Source organism: Lissotriton helveticus, chromosome 1_1, assembly GCF_964261635.1.
Source record: "Lissotriton helveticus chromosome 1_1, aLisHel1.1, whole genome shotgun sequence".
NCBI classification, from domain to species: domain Eukaryota; kingdom Metazoa; phylum Chordata; class Amphibia; order Caudata; family Salamandridae; genus Lissotriton; species Lissotriton helveticus.
The window spans coordinates 1,425,657,032-1,425,681,456 of NC_136057.1; the positions used below are offsets into that span (position 1 = coordinate 1,425,657,032).

The window sequence follows — 24,425 nt, forward strand, 5'->3', positions numbered from 1 at the left end:
CACCAATCGCCTGGCCTGAAACATTAAAGGACACAATAGCAAATCGTCCAGCATTTCATCCCACTATGGTCCCATATCTTGTGATTTTTAGGTGGACAGCCTGTGACATATATGCATGCTCTTCTGCCTTTATGTAACAGGCCATACCTTTGAGCCATTCTTTAATGTCTGATGTGCTTGATTAAGTTCCTCCTGCTCTGTGGTCTGAGTATGCTAAATATGTTATATGTGTATGAACTGATGAATCTGTAAATCTCAAGTTGAATCCCATGAAAAAGCTTCCCCTGTATACCACAGTACCCGCTGTGACCCGCGCAGGAAGTGGAAATATGGCCAGTCATTTGTGTATTAATAAAACAAATGGTTTGGGTTCCTACTGTAAGTTTGTGCAATACTCATATTCTGTAGATTAAAAAGTCAGCTAAAGCCACCTATCACTTTATAAAAAAAATTGAAAGCTGTGAAAGGTACTATGATATCCAGTTATGCAGTTTTGCTGCTTTATCAAATCTAGCTACCATCTTGCCATTTATCCCTGCAACTGCCACATAGTTTACTGCTGCTGATTTATGTTGTGCTTTCTTCTCCCTTCCTATACATCCCAATAGGCAATGTCGCTTCGCCTTCTCCTTTTTATGACATCAACTCATGAGGTCTTATCTCCCTCAGAGGCATACATGGACACCTTCCATCCTTTTACAGGCCCTCAAGACCGACTTTTACCAAATTGTCATCTTATGTATTATATTGATAGTTCAAGTCTTAGAAACAATAAGGGAACATTAGTTACAGGCTGGGCTGTTTTCTACTCTGTATTACAATGTTAATAGTCGAAGCTCACCGAATGTGCATTGCACTCATGCAGCTGAGCCGATTGCTCTTACTTGTGGTTGTCTATTAGTTGCTCAAAAGACTGTAACGAATATGCTACTTACCAGTATGCATCTGTTCTTGGCATGTAGGGCTGCTGACATTCATATCTTGTGCATAGATTGCCGCCTAGTGTTGGGTCCGGATGATTGCACATTGTTGTCCTGGAAGAGTCTTCGAAGTATCACGAGATAGGTGGCTCCTCCCTTCGACTACAGTGCGCATGGGCATCGACTCCATCCCCAGATTGTTTTTAGCCATTGTGGCAAAGATGGAGTGTAACACTGTGAGTGATGACCATGCTAAGAGTAATTGTAAGTGCTGCAGCCGCTATAGGCGCCGGGGAGGAGGGCGGGCGATATGAATGTCAGCAGCCCTACATGCCAAGAACAGATGCATACTGGTAAGTAGCATATTCGGTTCGAGGCATGTGGGCTGCTGAATTCATATCTTGTGCATAGAATACATAGCAGTCCCTCCATTAGCGGCGGCCGCCTGTGCCAGCTGCAGCAGTTTGAAAAAGTGTTTTTAGAACAGCCTGCCCTACAGCTGCCTGCTGTTTGGAGTGTACATCTACACAGTAGTGTTTTGTAAATGTGTGTGTGGTAGACCATATGGCTGCTCTACAAATGTCTTCTAAAGGAATATTTCCAAGGAAAGCCATGGAGGCCCCCAACTTGCGGGTGGAGTGGGCCCTTGGAGGGATTGTTAAAGTGCGCTTTGCTTTTTGATAGCAAATTTGAATACACTTAACGATCCACCTGGCTATACCTGCTTTGGAAATGGGGTTGCCTTTGTGTTGTGCTGAAAAGGCAACAAAGATTTGTTTTGTCTTCCTAAAATCTTTGGTTCTATCAATGTAATACATTAAAGCTCTTTTGACGTCAAGAGTGTGGAGCATTCACTCCGCCACCGACTCAGGATTTTGGAAGAACACAGGCAGTTCAATAGTCTGAATGATATGGAACTGTGAAACCACCTTTGGAAGAAATTTAGGGTTAGTGCGCAGCACCACCCGGTTGGAGTGAATTTGTATGAATGGCTCTTGGATAGTTAGTGCCTGGAGTTCACTAACTCGTCACAGTGATGTAATCGCTATCAGGAAAGCCACTTTCCACGTCAAGAACTGAATCTCGCATGAATGTAGAGGCTCAAAAGGTGGACCCATCAGTCGGGTGAGGACCACATTAAGGTTCCATTTAGGAGCAGGTGGGGTCCGTGGAGGAATGACTCGTTTGAGTCCTTCCAGAAAGGCTTTAATGGCAGGCACTCTGAAAAGTGAGAGATGCTGCCTGTTTTGGAGATAAGCCGCTATGGCGGACAAACGAATCCGAATGGAAGCATAGGCCAGATTGCATTTGTAAAGATGTAACAGATAACAAATGATGTTGTGCGTAGACGCGTCTAGCGGGTTGATGTTGTGGTCTGCACAATAAATGACAAACCGCTTCCATTTTGCTGCATAGCATGCTCTGGTGGTGGGCTTTCTTGCCTCTCGTATGATATCCATGCAGTCGGGAGGCAAGTTGAGGTAGCCAAATTCTAAGACCTCAGGAGCCAGATCGCCAGGTTGAGCTGTTGCGGATCTGGGTGCTGAATGTCGCCATGGCTCTGCGTCAAAAGCCTGGGAGTGAGGCGCAGCCTTTGATGCGGAACCACGGAAAGTGCTAGAAACGTGGTGTACCATGGTTGGCGTACCCACGTTGGAGCAACCAGGATGAGCGTCATCGAGTGTTGCATCAGCTTGCGTGCCGCCAGCGGTATTAGAGGTGCTGGGGGAAAAGCGTACGCAAATTTGCCTGACCAGTTCATCCATATCGCATTGCCCTGCGACTGTGGGTGCGGGAACCTGGCGGCAAAGCTTTGGCATTTGGCATTTTCCTTTGTGGCAAACAGGTCTATCTCTGGATAACCCCACCACTGGAAGTACGGGTGGAGTACTGATGGATGTATCTCCCACTCGTGCATTTGGTGGCTGTACCTGCTGAGCAGGTCCGCCATCTGATTGTCCTTGCCTGGGAGGTGTTCCGCCATGAGGAAGATGTTCCTTTGAACGGCCCACTTCCACATGCTCTGAGCCAGATGAGAAAACTGTGGAGAGTGCGTACCTCCCTGCTTCTGAATGTAGTACAATGGCCGTCATGTTGTCCGTCCGGATCAACACGACCTTGTTGCACAGATGTACCTTGAATGCTTTCATTGCCAGGAAGATAGCCATCAGCTCTAGGAGGTTGATGTGCATCTTCTTTTGCTGCGATGTCCATAGTCCCTGCACTGTGTAGTGGAGTACATGAGCTCCCCAACCCTGGAGAGATGCGTCCGTTGTTAGGATGATCCGTGGCACAGGCTCCTGGAACGGTCGTCCCTTGCAAAGGTTGTGTGGATTCCACCAATGCAGAGAGTTGTATGCACGACCGGTTACCAACACTAGGTCTTTCAACTGTCCGTGAGCCTGAGTCCACTGACGTGCTAAGCACTCCTGAAGCGGACGCATATGTAGTCTCGCATGCGGGACTATGAAGATGCAGGAGGCCATCATGCCTATCAACTGCATGAACACTCGTGCCGGAAGCGAGTGTTGCGGTCTGAATTTCTGTATCAGCAATTGAATGCTGTTGATCCTGCTGTTGTTGGGCCAGATACTGCCGTACGTGGGCGGGCTGAAGGTGTGACTTTGGGTAATTCAGTGAGAATCCCAGATCGTGAAGAAGGTGAATGGTGTGGGACATGTTGGCGGCACACTGCTGGGCCGACTTTGCTAGGACAAGCCAGTCGTCCAGATAAGGGTAGACGTGAACGTTTTGTCTCCTGAGGTGTGCAGCCACTGTCGCCAGGCACTTTGTGAACACCCTGGGCGCAGTTGTCACTCCGAAAGGGAGGACTTTGAATTGGTAATGCTGATTCTGAATGGTGAATCTGAGGTATTTTCTGTGTGACGGATGTAGCGGAATGTGAAAATATGCATCCTTTAGATCTAATGTTGCGAGGAAATCTCCCTGATTGAGCAACGGAAGAACCTGCTGCAGTGTTAGCATGTGAAAGTGTTCTGAGAGAATGTACCGGTTTAGGGGTCTGAGGTCCAGTATGGGTCTGAGGGACCCGTCCTTTTTTGGGATTAAGAAGTACAGGGAGTATACTCCCGTGCCTCTTTCTTCCACCGGCACGAGCTCGATTGCCCCTTTTTGCAGCATGACTAGTATCTCCTGCTGCAATAAGTGCAAATGCTCTGTGGACATAGGACGGTGTTTTGGGGGTATGTGGGGTGGAGTGGATGGTAACTCCAGACAATAACCGTACTGGATAAGCTTTATGACCCACCTGTCTGTGGTGATGGATTTCCAGACCGGCAGGAACCGTTGGAGTCTCCCCCCGACCGGTGTTGTATGGTCGGGGGGCAGTGACAAGGCGTCACTGTTTGTTGGCGGCGGAGGATCGGGAGCTGTTGTTTCCACGACCTCTGCCTTTGGCGCTGTTTCCACGATAGCCACCTCTACTTTGTTTGGTGTACGTGGTTTGCGCACCACCCTTATTGTACTGTGTTTGCTGGGACAGCTGGCCTCTGGAAACACCTCTATTGCCTGAGCGACGAAAAGAACCACCCCTGAGCTGCTGCGACTGGAGAGCCCCCATAGAATTTGCAGTTTCAGTGTCCTTTTTGATGATTTTCTCTAGGGTGGTGTCCACCTCAGGTCCAAATAAGTGATCAGGGTTTACAGGCTGATTTAGGATGGTGGTTTGTATCTCCGGCTTGAACCCGGAGATTCTCAGCCAGGCCTGTCGCCGCAACATCACACTGGTATTAATGGCCCTGGCCGCTGTGTCTGCTGCGTCCAGTGCACACTTAATAGAAGCATTTGAGATGAGTTTTCCTTCCTGTATGAGCATCTCTGCTGCCTCCTTATATTCATCTGGCAAGTGTTGTAACAGGGTCTCAAGTGTATCGTAATGGGCTCTGTCATATCTGGCTAAGAGTGTTTGAAATGCGCCAGATATTGGCCGCTTGAGCCGCCCCCTTTTCCCTGATGCTTCTAGCATTTTAGATTCCTTGTCAGGGGGAGGAGCATCACCAGTAGTTTGTGAGTTTGCCCTCTTCCGGGCATTGGAAACAACCAGAGAGTCCAACGGCAACTGGCCCTTGATGTAGGTAGGGTCCCTAGGCGCCGGCCTGTACTTCTTCTCAATTCTGGGATTCATAACCCTGGCTCTTGTGGGCTCTTTAAAAATGTCTCCAGCAAGACACCCTTTAGCATTGGCAGAGTCTTTACGGTCCTCTCAGAGGTGAAAAAGGTGTCAAAGAAAAAATCCACTTCAATAGGGTCAGCATGGAGCTGGACATCGTGATTTTTGGCTGCTCTTTCAATAAGCGCATTAAACGCCGCCGAGTCCTCAGTTGGCGATGTTTTTACGTTATACACCTGAGTATCTGGGGCAGTTTGTGGATCTCTTGGGTTATCAGCATCTGCCCATGGTTCATGTTGATCTTCAGGATCAGTGTCGACAGGGTAGTTGTACTCATTATAGTCACCTTCCCCAGCCTCCACATCTGAGTAAGTGGGCGAGATAGGAGCAGTGTCCTGGCCACGTGGAGCTATCAGTTCGACAAGAACGGGTGAAGCCGTGGAATCCTTCTTCTTCTTCAATGGAATTGTGTAGGACTCCATAAGCTGTGCCGGGGCGATCTTTCATTTGTAAATAGAAAGTTTACCCGTGTCGGCGTTGATGAATTGTTCCGACTGCTCATCAAGCGGGGGTTGTCGATGCTTTGTGCCCACAACCGCAGGTGTAGGCTTCGGCCCCGTGGACACCTTCATGGACCCTTCGACGGCCGTCTTAGGGGCGAAGGCCTTCGGCACCACTTTTGGCCGGGACTGGAGGCGAGGCTGTAGAACCTAGTGTAAGATCTTGGGTAAGGCCATGTGGCGATCCCTCGACCTGAGCCTTATGAATCGTTTCGACGGTTGGGCATAGCTCCTCGGTCGAGCTATCTTCCATGGCCCCATAGGCCCCATCGTCGTCTCCTACCTCGTCGACGACTTCTTCAGTATCGAGCATTTCAACATCAGCGTCGTAGCTGGAGTCGATCTCCACTGCTGGAGTGGACATCGGCTCTTGAACTTCCTGCTCGTCTGCCTCTTCTTCCTCGGTATCGAAAATGTTCACCGGGTCAGGTGCCGTCTGCTGGGCCTCCTGGCGCGCTGCGCGCGGAAGTCGAATCATCTTCTTGGAGCGGAAACGAGAACAAGCCATACAGTTGGCTTCATCGTGATCCGGTGACAGGCACTTGTTGCACACCGGGTGGACGTCGATGTGAGGATACTTCGAGTTGCACACGGGGCACCTCTTGATCGGGCTCCATTCCATGATGGTTCGTCGAATAAGGCCTCTGGCGTCGACCGGGCCTTCAGCGCTGAAGAGCCACGCGACTCCTCTGGATGTCCGACTCGGGAACTGAGCTGGAACAGAACTGGGCACCGATCGCAAGACAATACCGACGATATAGTAAAGGCCTTTTGGCCAAAAAGAAAGTTTCCTATTGATTCCGAACTGGAGTGATCAAATATGCATCCGAACCCAATGGCGGAAAATAACAATCTGGGGATGGAGTCGATGCCCATGCGCACTGTAGTCCAGGGTAGGAGCCACCTATCTCGTGATACTTCGAAGACTCTTCCAGGACAACAATGTGCAATCATCCGGACCCAACACTAGGCGGCAATCTATGCACAAGATATGAATTCAGCAGCCTACATGCCTCGAACCTATATTCACTGACTCAAAATATGCCTTCTCTGGGAGCGGGGTGGGTTCTTCACATCTGTTGCAGTCTCTATTAAAAATGGGTCTCATGTTAATGCACAAGTTACTTACCTTCGGTAACGATATATCTGTAAGAAACATTAGTTAGTGTTAGATTCCTTACCTTAGATTTGTTACCTTAGAATATCCCCAGGTGTCAGACTGGATCCGGAAAGTTTTTTCATCAGCATTAAACCTGCGTGTCGGTAGGCGTCGTCCTGTTGCTCCGCGTCTGTCGTCGGCTTCGTGATCACCGGAATGACATTGCCGGAGTACTTAGATGCCGCCCTCGCGCGCTGACGTCAGTTCTGTACATAGCTTTCTGCGCCAGGAACGCAGAGCCATGCAAGAAACCAACACTGGTGCCATGAAACTAGGGCCCTGACAGGGAAATACCTTAACCCTAGATATCGGTTCGCAGAACGGGGAGGATGGGTGGGGCGGTAAGGAATCTAACACTAACTAATGTTTCTTACAGATATATCGTTACCGAAGGTATGTAACTTGTGCATCTGAAAGAAACATGTTAGTGTTAGATTCATTACCTTAGAATAGATACCCCAGCAATACCAACCCCGGTGGTGGGTCTGCGAACCAAGATCCCACCAGGAAGTCCTGGAGAACTGAACGGCCAAAGAAGCTGTCTCTCCGGACTTGGCTGTCCAGGCAGTGGTGCTTGGGAAACGTGTGCAGTGAGACCCACGTAGCTGCCTGACAAATGTCCTGCAAAGGGACTCCCCATCCCAAGGCAGTAGTAGCCGCCGTGGCCCGAGTGGAAAGGGCGCACAGCCCCACAGGAGGTTCCTTTTTAGCCAAGGAATAACAGATCTTAATGCACAACACAATCCACAGAGAGATGGTTCGCTTGTGCACCGCCCGTTCTTTCTTAGCGCCCACGTATCCAACAAAGAATTGGTCGTCTACCCAGAACTGTTGTGTGCGGTCCAGGTAAAAAGAGAGCGCACGTTTTGGGTCCAGAAGGTGGATCCTCTCTTCCTCTTTTGAGGGATGCGGAGGCGGAAAGAAGTTGGGTAAGGTAATGCTCTGCCCGATGTGAAAGGCAGTAACCACCTTGGGTAGAAAAGAAGGACGAGTCCTCGGAACAACTTTGTCCGGATGGACAGAGAGGAAAGAAGGCTTAGAGGAAAGAGCCTGGAGCTCACTCACTCTTCTGGCAGAGGGGATGGCAACTAGGAAAGCAGTCTTTAGAGTTAGAATACGTAAGGGACAGTTATGGAGCGGCTCAAAGGGAGCACACATTAAATAGGTTAACACCAGATTCAAGTCCCACTGAGGCATTACAAAGGGATCAGGAGGAAACATGTGAGTAATGCCTTTCAAGAATCTATTCACAACAGGGGACTTGAAAAGAGAAGGCTGATCAGGAAGCCTCAAGAAGGCGGAAATGGCCGAAAGATAGCCCTTGATAGTGCCCAGAGCAGAGCCCTGCTGGGCCAGGGAAAAAAGAAAGAGGAGAACCTTTGAAACTGGGGCAGAGAGAGGATCCACAGCCTTTGCTGTGCACCATGCCACAAATTTGTTCCACCTGCAGGAGTATACCGATTTTGTGGAGGGACGCCTGGCTGCCAGAATGACATTACAGACTTCAGGAGGCAAGTCAAATGGCATCAACTGTCGCCGCTCAATCTATACGCATGTAGGTGGAGGCTGGGCAGGTTCGTGTGGGGGACCGTCACCTGTTATGTTATGTTATGTTATGTTAAAAGAACTTGTTACCGCGCACGGACCTGTTGCTGCGACAGAAGGTCCTCCTGAAGAGGCAGTCGGATCAGGGGATCGATTGACATACTGAGTAGCTCGGGATACCAGAATCTTTGTGCCCAATCCGGGGCCACAAGGATGACTTTGGCCCGGTCGCACCAAATCTTCTTCAGCACTCTGGGCAGAAGTGGTATAGGCGGAAAGGCTTACAACAGACTGCAGCTCCACTCGCGACGAAAAGCGTCCCCGAGCGAGTGTCCCCTTGGAAATTCCAACCCGCAGAACTGAGGACATTGCGCGTTCTCTTCGGTGGCAAATAGATCTAACCAAGGCTCTCCCCACTGCTGAAAGAGACCTTGCGTCACGTCCAAGTTCAAGACGCCACTCGTGATCCATCATGCACCGACGACTGAGTTTGTCCACCCCTGGCGTTCAGGGAACCTGCCAGGTGTTGAACCACCAGGGTGATGCCCTGATGTTCCAGCCATGTCCAGAGGAGCAGAGCCTCCTGACATAGGGTCCATGACCCCACCCCCCCTTGCTTGTTGAGGTACCACATGGCAGTGGTGTTGTCCGTGAACACCTGCACTACACTTCCCCGGACAGAGGAAAGGAATGCTTTCAGTGCAAGCCGAATCAACCGAAGCGCAAACAGGTTGATGGGGAGCCGGGAATCCAACGGAGATCAGAGGCCTCTGATCTCAGTCTCTCCCATGTGGCCACCCCACCCCAGGAGGGCCGCATCTGTCACCACTGTGTGCTCCGGTTGGGGGAGGGATAAGGATCTGCCATGGACCCAATCGCGATTCGTGAGACACCACTGCAACTGTCTCGCAGTGCCCTCCAGGTTGCCCTGATGCTGTGCCCACTGGAACTTCAGGTCCCACTGCAGAGCCCGCAACCGCCACCTGGCGTGATGCACCAGCAGGATGCAGGAGGCCATCAGTCCCAGAAGCCGTAGGGTCATCCTGACCGAAACTTGGGATAAAGGCTGAAAAGATCGGAATCAGAGCCTGAATATCCCGAGCCCGCTGTTCGGGAGGATAAACCCGAAACTGCGCCCAGTCGGGAACCGCTTCGATGAAGAGGAGCTTCTGAGAGGGAATCAGGTGCGACTTCAGCACGTTGATGGAGAACCCCAGCAAATGCAGGAGGTCGGCCGTAGTCTGGAGTTGGGAGACGACTGTCTTCCCCTATCTCGTCGAGATAGGGGAAGACTGGAACCCCTGATCTGCGCAGATGAGCTGCGACCACCGCCATCACTTTCGTGAACACCCGAGGTGCACTGGTGAGGCCGAAGGAGAGCACGGTAAACTGAAAGTGCTCGTGGCCTACCGTGAACCGCAGGTAGCGCCGGTGGGCCGGTAGGACGGGAATATAGAAATAAGCGTCCTGCAAGTCCAACGCTACCATCCAGTCTCTAGGGTCTAGGGCAGCCAGAACCTGAGCTAAAGTCAACCTCTTGAACTTCTCCTTCCGGAGGAAGACGTTGATGTTCGTGAGGTCCAAGATAGGGTGCAGGCCCCCTTTGCCCTTCTTGGGAACCAGAAAGTAGTGGGAATAACAACCAGGCCCTACTTCTGGCCCAGGAACGAGCTCGATGGCCCCCTTGGCCAAGAGGGCCATAACTTCCTCCTGCAGAAGTTGCAAGTGATCCCCCGACATGCAGTGATACTGTGGTGGCATGGCTGGAGGAGTCGCCTCGAAGGGGAGGGAGTAGCTCCTTCGGACGATTTGCAGCACCCACCTGTCCGAAGTGTTGGTACGGCAGTGGAGTAGGTGATGGCGAATCCTGCCTCCCACTGGCGTGGAATGGGCCTGAAAGCTCGGACTAGTAAGGCTTTAAGGCGGATGCTGCGGAAGTGGATGTGGACTGACCCCCTGCGCCGTCATGGCGGGCTGCACGTCCGCGACCGCGTTGAGGTTGGTTCTGCGTCCTGTGGCTGGACGAAAGTGTGGCGGCACCCCTTCTGTGGCCACGAAAGGGACGAAAAGCAGAAGTATGCTGGCGCTGGGCCGAAAGGCCCAAGTACTTGGCCGTAGCCCTGGAGTCCTTAAAGTGCTCCAGCAGGCTATCTGCTTTGTCGTCAAAGAGTTGATGACCATCAAAGGGGCATGTCCATGAGAGTGGCCTGGACATCCCCTGAAAAGTTGGTGAGCCTCAGCCAGGTGTGACGACAAATCGCCACCGTCGTTGAAATCGCTCTGCCCAGCGAGTCCGTGGTGTCAAGTACACATCGAATGGAGTATCGTGCTGCATCCCGCCCCTCAGCAAGAGCTTGGGCAAGCTGTGTTTTGGCCTCCTCCGGACACTGGGGCAGCACGTCCGCCACTGTATCCCACAGAGAGTGGGTGTAACGGCCCAAAAGGCATGCAGTATTAATGGACCACAACCCTAGACTCACAGAGGAAAACAGTTTCTTGCCAAACTGTTCCAGCCTTTTGGATTCCCGATCCGAGGGTGCGTTAGGGAAAGCGGTTTGGGACGTGGAGGCCTGGATAAGCAGGCTCTCAGGGGTGGGATGAGTGGACAGAAAGCAGGGGTCGCCCAGAGCCGGGTGGTGGCTCCAGGCCACGTTCTGATCCACAGGGGGAACTTTGGTGGGCTTGGACCAAGTGCCCATCAGAACGTCGGTGAGGGGCTCATTAAACGGCAGCAGAGGCTCCAAAGAGGTTACTGGCGGGTGAAGCACCTTGGTGAGGAGGTTAGTCCTAACGGCCGCTGCAGGGAGCTCAAGGCCCAGGACCGTGGCCGCCCTGCGCAGCACCACAGCATAAGTTGCCCCATCCTCCATAGCCACGGAGGGAGGAGAGAGAAAACCAGTGTCACGCGAAGTGTCTAGACCACTGGCATCCCCCAGCTCATCTGCCCAGTCCTGACTTAACTGGCATTGCTGTGCCAGAGGGTCCTCAGACCCCTCCCAGTCCTCTCCTTCATCCGTGTCCTGATAAACAGGCAAAAATGACGGAGCCGGGGCATAGGTGAAAAGCTCACCAGTCGGTGCCGAGCGGCGCCGCTCTGACGCCGAGCCCGAGCCGAGGCTGAAACCGGGGACGGCATTGTCCGAGGATGGCACCGGAGGCGGCACCGCGGGGGCCGGCGCCAGCGGAGGAGTCGTAAGGTCAACTGGCGTCGATGGTGATTCAGGCCTGGATCCAATGGGGTCCTGCGATGCCGGGACCGAAGTCATCGGCGGCGCCATGGCCGAAGCCGCCGGCAACACAGGGCTAGGACCCCCAGTCAGACCCGCGGGGCCCGAAGGCCCGCCGGCGGGTCTCGACGGCGGGAAGAGACTCCTCATGGCCACGAGGAAGTCTCTGATCTGCTCTGAAGTCGCATCAAGTCCAGGGACCGGAGGGTGTGGGGCTGGATGCGACTGCGCGGACCCCACCGGAGCCGCGTGGGAGTTGCCACCCAAACCCTCGGCCGAGTCACGCAACCAGCGAGAGGAATTCGAAGAGCGACAATGCTTCTTCAACTTCTTTTTGCCATGCCTCGTCTTACCCGAGTGCAAGGACTTGGATCCAGACGATCGATGATGACTGTGACTCCGCGACCGGTCCCTCGACCTCCTCCTCGACAGGGACCTTGAGCGGAGCCGACTGCCGGAGCTCAAGGAGCTTACAGGAACACTCCCGCCTAGCCTTCGACGTCAAGGTCCGGCAGTCGGGGCACGACTTGTCATCGTGGTCGGCCCCCAAGCAGTAGAGACACCGGCGGTGGGGGTCGGTAACCGACATCAGTCGGTGACAGGTGTCACACGGCTTGAAACCGGGCATCCCTACTGGCACCAGGAGTCGAGTCGACTCGAAAAAGATAGACAAAATTGTCCAAAAAGTTTGTCAAAAAATGACTAAGGGTATGTGCTCTTCCCGGATCTGCGCTTGCTGGAGCGGAAAAAAGAAGAACTGACGTCAGCGCGCGAGGGCGGCGTCTAAATACTCCGGCGATCACGACGCCGACGACGGATGTGGAGCCACAGGCCGACGCCTACCGATGCGCAGGGGTACTGCTGGCAAAAAAACTTTCCGGATCCAGTCTGACACCTGAGGATATTCTAAGGTAAGGAATCTATTACTAACATGTTTTTTTCAGATGTATTTATTTATTTAAGAGTTTTATATAGCACTAGCTAACGACTTGCTTAACAATCTTCAATAACTTCCCAAATCGCTATTGTTAAATAAGCTGCTCGTCAGTCTGTGCAAAGCGAGGCGTCTATTGCCAAAGTCTTCACCAATGAGGCCACTAAAAAAGCTGATCTGCCCCCTGATTCCGAAGTCACTTTAAATGTATACCAGATTGCTGATCTCTTCATGCCTAGCTTACAGGGTCTTGCTGATTTACAGAAATGAGCACCCAATATTGAAAAGAATGCTTGGTTAAAGCAGGACTGTGAAAGGGACTTGGATGGAGTATGAAGAGACATGTTAGAAATGGTGTTTTCTCCAAAAGAACAGGTGTCAAACCTTGCCAGGTCATACAATGGTGTTGCGCACTTTAGCAGAGACTGTATGATCTGTACTACACATGTTCACCTGTTTGTTTCCTCCTTCACTTCTATTGGCCAACAGTTTTGCCGTTCCTGTGTAGCTTGCAAAGGTCCCAATGTTGGGATGGGTGACAAAACCACCCTCCTGTCTGCCTACATCCATAGGGGCCCTTTGTCTACATCTAAATCTATTTCATTTAAATGTTGCTATGTTATTGGTACGTTTTGATGCCAGTATGCAACTTTTCCAGATGGATTGATGCCTACCCATGTGATGAGCTGATGCAATGACTGACGCCATGAAACGAGGGACAAGAATGTCCTCTGCATGGCATATGGACATGCAACTCTTTCCTAATTGCCAAAATCCTTCTGTGTCTTGTATCCTGACCTTTATTAGTGCCCTGGTGTCACATTGATCTAACATGTGCACAGAAACCTAGGCATGTCCCGGACAAAACACAGTACTTGATCTGACCTGTGGCCTAGACAGAGGACCAGTGTCCATGTCCTGGGTTTATACATAAAGTGGTGGTGGCAGCACACATGTTATGTGATCTTACAGTTGACCTGACACTTTTTATCTGTCAGTGAGAGTGTGGCCCACTGGCCCCTCTTGTGTAAATTTGCAGTTATGTGAAATCCAGAACCTTGTGCTGACATTCTGCGTATGTCGACTAGGTGTAGTATGCGTCCAGTTCGTGTGGAACTAGGACTGTGTGTGTAGGGGTCCTGAAGTTCTAAAGCCAGTGGTATCAATTTTCAATGCCTTTGGTTTGACACAGCACAAGATGGAGGATGGGGACAATTTCCCTAAACAGTGTAAGTGTTCTACCTGCATTACTGTGGCTGAAGAACAATAGTTACTTACCTGTAATCTGTGGTTCTCCAGTATTGGTGTCTTTCATAGATTCACATGCCTGAATCATTCCCCGTCATCGGAGTGGGAGTCCCACGGTATATAAAAAGCAATTATATGCTATAATAACATTGGAAAAACCCGTAATTCCCAACCAGGAAGTAAAGTAACCCAAGCTACAGTAGAAAAAACTTCCACACTCATGACTATCCTAGTCATTTTGTATAGTCCAAACTACAGCCAATCAGGCGACAGCACCCACCAGAAGGTGCTCCCCAGAGGCTCAGGCTGTCAGATTTTCTCGCAAGGAGTGATGGTCAACCAAAGTAGCCTGAGAGCCTCTGAGGGGAGGTGGGCGGGTTGCATGTGAATCTATGAAATACACCAATACTGGAGAACCACAGATTACAGGTAAGTAACTATTGTACTTCTCCAGTCTTAGGGGTGTCTTTCATAGATTCACATGCCTGAATCAGAGTAGATAGCAGTACATATCCGTGCTTGGCAGACGCTACAGGTAGCTTAAGTTTGTCAATATTAAAAGCACATAGCAATGCAATATGTAAATAAACACATCATTAAAAGCATAATAGAATGCAATCACTTAAGCATGTGCAGCATAGAAACATAACAAGCGTCTGACAGCAGTAATAGGAGGTGGGGAACAGAGGCTCACCTTAGTTGAAAAGATTTCGTAGAACTGCTCGACCCACTGAAGCATCGGCCTCGCTGGCTGCATCCAAACAATAGTGTTTGGTGAAAGTATGGCGACTGGCCCAGGTTGCCGCTCTGCAGATGTGCTGAAGAGGGACTCCAGCGAATAAGGCCGTAGAGGAAGACACTGCCCTCGTAGAATGCGCTCTAGGAGCTGCTTGTAATGGTCTTCCTGCTTGTGCGTCGCAAAAGGCAATAGCTGCAGATATCCATCTTCGATTGTTTGCTTGGAAACTGCCTGTCCTTTACGAATTGCACCATAGGTGATAAATAGTTGATCAGATCTGCGCAATGTAGATGTTCTTTGCAAATAGAACTTTAGACATCTCCTATTGTCCAGAGTATGCAATGCCCTTTACGCAGGTGTTTGTGGGTTAGGAAAGAATGTCTTTAAAATCACGGGTTCGTTGAGATGAAAATCCGAAGGCACTTTAGGAATGAATTTCGGATTAGTGCGGAGCACTACAGAGTCATTTGTGAATTGTAAGAAAGGATGGTGAACAGTGAACGCTTGGATATCACTGACTCTCCTAGAAGAGGTCAGGGCCAATAACAGTGACACCTTCAATGTTAGAAATTTCAGATCGGCTCGATGGATAGGTTTGAATGGGTGACGCATGAGTTGCGCCAACACCACGTTGAGATGCCACGATGGAGGTGGACGACGTACCGGAGGGAACATTCTAAAAAGGCCTTTAAAGAATTGTTGTATAATTCTCGTAGAATAAAGAGAATTCGTCCCATCTTGTCGGTATCTTGAAATCGCTGATAGGAACACCTTTAGGGTTGCATGAGACAATCCCGATCTTGCTAGATGCAGGAAAAAAGGCAGGATTTCCTATGGTTTAGCTGAAAAAGGATGAATTCCAGCTGAGCGACACCAGACACAAAAGCGTTTCCATTTAAGACTGTACGTCTTTATGGTAGCAGGTGCTCTTGCTTTGGCCAGAACTTCCTTGCAGTCCGCAGGGATGTTAAGATGGGCGAACTCACGGTACTCAGACGCCAGGCCGCTAATCTCAGTGACGTTGGATCTGGATGGTAAATCTGGCCGTCTTGAATGGAGAGCAAGTCCGGAATTGGGCTCAACTGAATCGGTTTGCATTCCGATAGGAGAAGGAGCTCGGTGAACCAGTACTGGCGAGGCCATCTGGGAGCAATGAGAATCAACCGACATAGTTCCTTCTTCATCTTCCGCAGGACTCTGGGAACTAGCGGTATTGGTGGAAAAGCGTACGCATATATCAGAGACCAGTTGATCGAAAACGCATTCCCCTGAGAGTCTTTGTGGGGATGCCAACTTGCAAAGAATCGGCATTTGCTGTTGTTCTTGGTTGCAAAGAGGTCTACGTCTGGATGACCCCATAGATGCAAGATCCGATCCACGGTCTGCTGATGAAGTTCCCACTCGTGAGTGGACACTGTTGTCCTGCTGAGCGTGCCTGCAAGTACGTTCTCTGTTCCAGGAACATGAACCGCCTGAAGATTGATTTTGTGTCGTATTGACCATGCCACAGCTCCTGGGCTTCCTGCGACAAGACAGCTGATCTTGTCCCTCCTTGTTTGTTGACATAGTGCATGCTTGTAGTGTTGTCTGTGCGCACCAACACATTAGCCCCCTGAATGATTGCACGAAATGCTTTGAGTGCAAGGAAGATGGCTCTCAGTTCTAACAGGTTGATGTGCCAACACCTTTTCTGAGGGCTCCACTTGCCGCTGATTGTCAGGCCCTGAAGATGAGCTCCCCAGCCTTCGAGGGATGCGTCCGTGGTGAGTGTAAAGTTCGGCGTATCCTGAAGGAATGCGCAGCCCTGTCGTAGATTTTTTTTTGTGTCCACCAGCGGAGGGAATCCCGTATGCTTGGTGTAATCTGGATGAGATCCTCGAAGGAGCCGGAGACCTGCAGCCATTGTAAGCTGAGTTCCTCCTGAAGAGGCCTCATTCTGAGTCAGCAATTTGGTATTAGCGGAATGCACGACGATACCATCCCCAGAAAAGACTTGAACAGTCGGACTGAAACTGACCTTTTTGAAAGCAGAGTCCGGGCCATATTCTGTATCTTGTCTTGCCTTTCGTCAGAGACGAAGGCTTGGAGAAGCTGGGTGTCTAATGTTGCTCCCAGGAAAGCTCGTCTTTGTGATGGTACCAACTGGGATTTGCTGATGTTGATGGATAGACCCAGAGACCGAAAGAGGTTTAGACACTGTTGTAGATGGTTGTCTGTGTCCTCGTAAGAACTGGCCTTGATAAGGCAGTCGTCTAGATATGGGAATATTTGTATCCCCTCCAGCCGGAGGTGAGCCGCTACTGGGGCCAAGACTTTTGTAAACACCCTGGGTGCCGAGCGCAGCCCAAAGGGATGTACTCTGAACTGATAATCCCTGCCAGCCACTCTGAATCGCAGGAATTTTCTGTGACGAGGTAAGATGGGGATGTGGAAATACGCATCTTGGAGATCCAAGGTGGCCATGTAGTCCCCCGCTGCTAAAAGATGCAATATTTCCTGCAGTGATAACATTCTGAATGTTAGTTTCTTCAGAAATTTGTTTAGGGCACGGAGATCCAGAATCGGACGCCATTCTCCGGATTTCTTCTTTATTAGGAAAAATCTGGAGTAGAATCCTGTTCCCCTCATAGTTTGAGGTACTTTCTCGATTGCTCCTTTCTTTAGCATCAAATTTATCTGGGCAAAGAGCTCTCTTAAGTGAGCTGGAGGTGGGCTCTTTGGGGGGACATTCGGAGGAAACTGTTCGAATTCTAGGGCCTGGCCCTTGGCCACAATGTCCAAGACCCACCTGTCCGATGTTATCGCTGACCATTTTGAGTAAAATTTTGATATTTGTCCTCCAATTTTTTCCTGAGAGTAGGGCAGTAGCGGTGGCAGGTGACAAGTCTCATTGACATTTATCTTTTCCGCGGTAGGCCGGTTTCCCCCTGTTCTGGGAATAATTATTTCTCCGTTGGCCGTAGGATTGATAGCGTTGTGTTTGGTAGCACTGATTTCCTTGTCTGTAGGAGGATTGCTGTGTGTATCCACCTCTGGTAGAGGATGATCCACGTCCTCTCGCTCCTCGAAAGGGCGGTTTACGAAATTGGAGGGTGCCCAAGGATTTCACCGTTCCTGTATCCTTTTTTATTGTCTGCAAGGCTTCTTCTACTTGCGGGCCAAACAGAAACTCTCCGTCATAAGGCATGTCCAATACCCTGGTTTGAATACCCTGACGGAATGACGTAGATCGTAGCCACCCCTGTCTACGTAAGACAGCAGCACCTGCTAATTGCTTGAAACCAGTGGAGGCAACGTCTACCGCCGAATCGATAATCTCAGCCGAGATTCGTTCCCCTTCCTGTAAGATCTTCTGCGCTTCAGATCTAGAAGGCTCAGGAAGCTGGTCTATGTATGGCGGAATATCCGACCACATCTGCCGGTCATATCTTCCCAAGATGGCCAATGAATTAGCAGCCCGGACCGTGGTAGCTGCCATCGTTGAACCACGTTTTCCAATGGCATCAAGGCGCCTGCCATCTCTGTCCGGTGGGGCTGAAATTGGAGATGAGGGGCTCCTAGACCTCTTCTGAGCAGCTTGAACAATAACTGAATCCAGTTTTGGTTGTCCTATAAGGCACGCAGGTGACTTTTCCGGTGCCTTATATTTCTTGTCAATCCGTGGCAGGACCGGGGGTATGGAAGCTGGAGTAGACATGACCTTAATACCCTCCTGCGAGATAAAGTCTATTATAAGTATGGATTTGACTTGTTTTCTAGGCTGATCCTTAAAATCATAGAGAAAACATTCCTGCTCTGTATGTTCCATATCCATATGGAATCGCTTAGTAGCCCGCTCCATTAAAAGGTGAAAACCACCTACATCTACTGGTGGTGAGTCCGAAGCAGCCGGAGGTGACGGAGAAGGAGTCTGTACCTGATATTCATCCCACTCCGACATGTCATCAACCTCTCCTTCCTCTCTTTGTTCTTCTTTGTCAGAAGACTGTTGTCCTTCCGGCTGATTAGACGGTGCAGGTGGAGGAGACCTTGGTGGTCTAAAGTCTGGCAAAGGCGCTTCCACCGCCGGAGTAGGAGGCAGAGAGCCTGTAGATTCAGATGGCGGAAACCATCTGTAATAATCGTCCAGCATGCATTGGAGGTTGGTGAGCAATGCAATTGGCACCGGAGTGGCAGGGACACTTGTTACAAGGGACGTCATCTGTTCAGATGACTGTTGTTCCTCTAGGTCGTCCTCCTGATACTTAATATTTAGTTCGAAAGGACTTGTAGCCGTACCAAAGGTTTCCCCAATTACAGAATCCCCCTCACTGTCTTCAGAGTCAAGAAGTTTGTCTGGGAGCTGCATGGGTACCCTTTGAGGTGAGATATGCAGAGGTGATAACTCCAATGTTGAACCACGTCTCTGATGCAAAGATGGTTTTTGCGTCTGAAAAACCGTAGACGGTGACCACACTTGCAAAGTGGTACAAGAGGATAGTTGCGGCGTCGACGGTGGGTCCACTAAAGAACTCGTGGCACTGGATTTGGTTTTAGACGACGACGAGCTCGTCGTCGACGGTGCGGTTATCGTCGTCGACAGAGATGTTGCCGTCGACGGTGTTGTTTTCGTCGACAATGCCGGCTTCGTCGACGGTATGGACTTCGTTGATGGTATGGACTTCGTCGACGGAATTGACTTCGTCGACGGAATTGGCTTCGTCGACGGAATTGGCTTCGTCGACGGTGTTATCTTCGTCGACGCCTTCGTCGACGATGGAGCCTTCGTCGTCGACGGTAGCTTCTTCGTCGACGGTAGAGCCAGCGTCGACGATGATGTCGTCGACGGTGTCGTCGACGGAATCTTCTTCAGAGTGGCCGTTGACGAGGCGCCGACGATGGCAGAAGATGAAGATTCTGCCGTCGACGAAAGAGGTCTAACAGTGACATAGACCATCGTAGGCGATGAAGACGCCGTCGACATGATCCTCTGTGGCTTAGGAGATGAAAAAGTTACAGTCGATGTAGATGTAGCGTCGACGGAGATCTTCGACGACGAAGGAGTTGACGACGGTGTCGTTGACGACAGGGGCTGAATATGAGGTAAAATCTTCTCAGATGTCTGAGGTAACTTCTTGGTGGATCTTCTCGGGGGCGTAGATGGACCACCTTTATCCTTAACAGGGGGAGTAGTCTTGGAAGAGGAAGGCCTCTTAGACCCCTTAGATGGAAATTGTTTTTTAGCAACTTTAGCCCCAAGAGAAGTTAACACCTCAGTAGCAGCTCTCTTCCTAGAGGCTGAAGTAGAACCAGAGGCAATACTGCCTACCTCAGACGCAGGATAATCCGAATCCTTAAGCTTTTGTAGCCACAAAAGCAGGCGGCCCTCTCTGTCTCTGAGGGTCTTCTGAGGGAAGGTTCTACAGATCTTGCAGTCCTTTACTTGATGTTCAGGATAAAGGCAATAAATGCACTTCTTGTGGAGATCTTCTTTAAAAAGCCGGAGCTTCCCACAAGATTCACAAGGTCTGAATAAAGATTTCTTGGAAGACATCTTAAAAAAACACTAGATTCCAGAAGGAAAATAGAGAAGAACTGAGCAGAGCTCAGGGAGACTCCCTTCACACGACGTGCAGTAGAAAAGCTGACAGCCTGAGCCTCTGGGGAGAACCTTCTGGTGGGTGCTGTCGCCTGATTGGCTGTAGTTTGGACTATACAAAATGACTAGGATAGTCATGAGTGTGGAAGTTTTTTCTACTGTAGCTCGGGCTACTTTACTTCCTGGTTGGGAATTACTGTTTTTTCCAATGTTATTATAGCATATTATTGCTTTTTTATATACCGTGGGACTCCCACTCTGACAACGGGAATGATTCAGGCATGTGAATTTATGAAAGACACCCCTAATACTGGAGAAGGATGGAGATCCAGACACTGAGGTGAGAAGGATGCAGAAAGTGTACCTTTAGAAATTGGATTAAGAAATTGTAGGAGCTGCTGATTAGTTATTACCGAGCAAAGCCACTTGGTTACTGGTTGGAATGAGGTTGATGGCAGTTTCTGTGGTTCAAGGTGAGAATGCTTGTAGGTCTGGTTTGCCCTTTTGTCTATCCCTGATCATTGCTTCAAAAACACAGATGCTAGGTGCAGAAACCTCACACTTCATTATGCTCATGTTATGGGCTTCCCCCGCTTAGAGAAAGCCCCAGAAATTCTTGCCATGATTCACACAAAAGCTGTGTCTCGAGAGTAGCCTGAGAAAAACACCTAAATGGAGCAAACAGTTCTGACGTTTGAGACACTGGATCAACATCACCTGTCTAAATATATGTATAAAAGTGGGATCCAAACAACTCCACTTTGCTCCAGTTACAAGTCCTTTATGACCAAGGAATGGATGCTCAACAGCGTACTTAAAGGACAGCTCTGTGACCAGGGCTTTTGTCAGCCTGACAGCCAGTCTGTCAGGGGACATCACTTGATGTCTGCACTTGCTCCTGGAAGAGCTGACCATCTGTCTAGTGCCTAGAAGACTATGATGAGAGAGGGACGAGCCTGACAAGCCCGCAGGAGACGAGACTGTCCAGGATGAGGAGCCCAGTCTGTTCCTGCTCTGAGGAGAAATCAGAGAAAGGGTACTACCTGAGAGAGTGAAGGCAGGAGCCTTCCATGCCGCAGAGGGTCTCCAAGTTTCTCACCCAGTTCCAATTAAGAACTGTACCCAGAGGCTGCTTAGGTCTGTTTATTAATCTGGCCTCTGCTGTCATCTGTGATTTGGAGCTACCGCCACAAACTTTTTACAGTGGGAGAGCTGAAAGGCCTAGGAAAGTTTCAAATGCCAGAGCAACATTACCATCTACAGCAGCTGGAGGTGGAAGGGGAATTACTTGAGACGTGATATGTCTGCACGGACCCAAAGTAGGTTGCAACTGTCTTGCTGTGTGCTCCGTCTGCACTGTCCCTAGGTGGGCGGCATCTGCCTTTCTGTGCAATCAGTCTGCACCGCCTCATAAGTGGACCACAACTGCCAAAGACACATGATCACCGCACCAAGGCCCACCAAGCAGCAGTCATCTGTTCCCCTTGGAGGCAGACACCTGATCTCCCTTGCAACTGCTGTGGAAAAGCATGTTTACAACGCATGCCTCCGCCTGCAGTCAGGACCAAGCTGCTGCAACGTGAGAGCACTTGAGGCTGCTTCTGCCCACTACAACCACAAGGACAATAACAAATTGAACATATTACACATTTGAACTTCTGGGGAACTAAGGGCTAGATGTAGGTAATTTAGATTTACAGATTCGAAAATATCGAATTTTACGGATTCGGTATTTTCGAATCGGTAAATGCAATGTAGGTAATTATTCAGTAAAAAATACCGAATCGGTAAGATTCGGTATTTACTGAATCGGTAATTACCTACCGATTCGGTAAATACCGAAAAATTCAAGGGTGGCAGGGTGTCACTTTGACACCCTGTTGCACCCCTGATTAGTGCTGGTGTGCACATGTGGCATACATACATGCCCTAAGGGCACATGGCACAGGTGTAAATGCACATTTATGCATTTACATAGGAATTCCTTATTTACCACCAACTAATAGTTGGTGGTAAATAACGAATTCTTAAAGCCCACAAGCACTGTTTACAGTGCTTCCTACATCTCATTTACCGATTCGGTAAATACCGAATCGGTAAATGATGATTCGGTAAATACCGAATCGGTAAATACCGATTCGTTATTTACCGAATCGGTAAAATAGCCTCTTACATAGGAAAAGGCTTTTACAGGTCGGTAACGGCCGATTTCGGCCGTTACCGACCGGTAAAAGCCTACCTACATCTGGCCCATAGTCTGTACAAGCCTAATTCCTGTCTATGTGAAAGATTACTGGCATACTAAAATAAAAAGGGTTAACAGGGTGGTAGGCAGCATGGAGAGAAGGGGAAGTGTTGTGCCCGCTGCGGAATCAGGGCTATCACTCAGAATTTACTAGTTGGATTGTGTAATATTTAGAACTGCAGTGTAATTAAGAGTACTTTATTTTTCCAAGAGACAAGCAATTTGCTGGACATCAAATGGTTGTGTCTGTTGGTTAATTGTAAAGTTGCTTAGAAGCCAGCAACTGTGGCACGGTTATTCACTCCTTCTCTTAGGTTCGGTAAGGTTGCCATGGAATTTTAGTCACATAGAACCCTTATATGCCATTGAAATGTTCACCTTTGTGTGATTTGTAGTGAGACAGGGCTTAAATGGCCGATTCTCTAACTTTTGACAGCCTGGTCAATTCGAACCAACTCAGTAACCCCTTTAAAAGAATGCTAGGTAACTGCAGGGTATTAGCTAATTAGCAGTTACCTAGTCTTGATGTTGCCAGTTCAGGCCCAGCCCAGTGTGTTACTATGTTCAACCACATCTGTGCCTTTGGGGGATGTCTAAGTGGTTGCTGTGCACCTTTAGGCCAAAGACTAGATCTAAGAATCAACACATTTTTTGAGTTTTGAGGTTATACTCATAGGCCACAGCAAGTCTTGTTTACGGGGTATCGAGACATGCTCACCTCATACAGGAATCATGGAAATATTTTCTGTATACGCTGGGCCACCATGCACAATATTAGGGGGGGGGGGGGCGTAGAAAAGTATATTTGATAATTATTTTTAAATATCAGTGGAAAGTTGCAACTTTGCAAGGTTTTTCATCTTGTCCAACTTGCATGAAAATCACGAGTATTGCGACAATTTATGAAAAAGTGGTTGTCCCCTGCGCATTACCAGTGTTCATAGAAAAGCTTGGCAAACGGTTATCTTGTAGAGAAAAATTCTGGTGAAATAAACTTTGCAAACCTCTGCACAATGTGTGACAGGGTATTTTGTGGTACAATGGAGAGTTCTGTTTTATGTTCATTATACATAAATTCTGATAGGGTTTTATGGGTTAACGTCCTGGGCTGGACATTCTGAAATCATACAGAGTATCTGTAAGGACTTTCCAGGGTACATAGGAACACTGGTCCATACTCACATAATACAGATTATCTGGCAGGGTTTTGGACTGTACTCACATCATACAGAATGTCTGTCCAACCCTCCATGGTGATGCACTGGAAGACGGTCAGCACTGCAAACAGGATATTGTCAAACTGAGTGATCCCGTAATTCGGTCCGTCCCAGTACCTCCTGCAGATGGTCCCATTTGGGCACAGACGAGATGGCAGTTCTGTTCCACAGGGCACTTCCACCTTGATTTCGTCTGCAACAAACCACAGCAGTATGTGTTATTGGTAACCATCATGAAAGACAACAAAACTGTTGACAGGATTTTAATTGCACATGCCCACAAAATCTCACTATGGTAGAGATGCTTCCTCAAATTGAACTTGTTCTATTTATGATTCACTTTTTTTCTGAAATATGGGTTTCAGCATAGAAGCTGAGGGCTGTACTGATCCTGGGTTAAAAAAATAAACTGGAAGCAACCAAACTCGCAAACAAATTCAAGTCATTAGCATTCCTATAAAAAACACTTTTATACTTTTGCGTTATTTTGAGTCCTTTATAGCTAGATAACCTTAAAAATAGCCATTTAGGCAGTTAGAGCTCTTGGAAGATGTATCTCCTGTCAACAAGAAAACAAATTATCAGTCATTCAGTCTGAAGCGGGTTCTAAATTTCATTCTCAAACCAAATCGTAATTTCCCATTTCTTTTACAGAGTGAAAGAAGCATAAGTTACTTACCTTTAATCCTAGTTGTCTTCCAGGGGTATCCTCATCAAAGTCATAAGCACTGAATATTCCCGCCCATGTGCGGGGACCCCGGAAATAATGAAAAATATATATGGAAACCATATATGTACAGCTCTACATATATATATATATATATATTTGTTACCAAAAAACCTCCGCGCTCAGAAATGCACTCCACACGGAAATGTTCAACAGAACCCTTTATTTCATGAAGCAGTTCAAAAAAGCCAGCCAAT

At 49.1% G+C, this 24,425-nt stretch overlaps 1 protein-coding gene across 1 annotated transcript in view; it reads right to left on the minus strand.

The window, feature by feature from the left end:
* The window catches only part of CACNA1A (calcium voltage-gated channel subunit alpha1 A), a 1,120,700-nt gene that overhangs the window by 814,941 nt on the left and 281,334 nt on the right, over positions 1-24,425 (minus strand). The window contains exon 6 of the mRNA XM_078685323.1: positions 23,507-23,694. Within this exon, the coding sequence (XP_078541449.1) occupies positions 23,507-23,694 (188 nt within the window). The remainder of the gene's footprint in view (positions 1-23,506; positions 23,695-24,425) is intronic.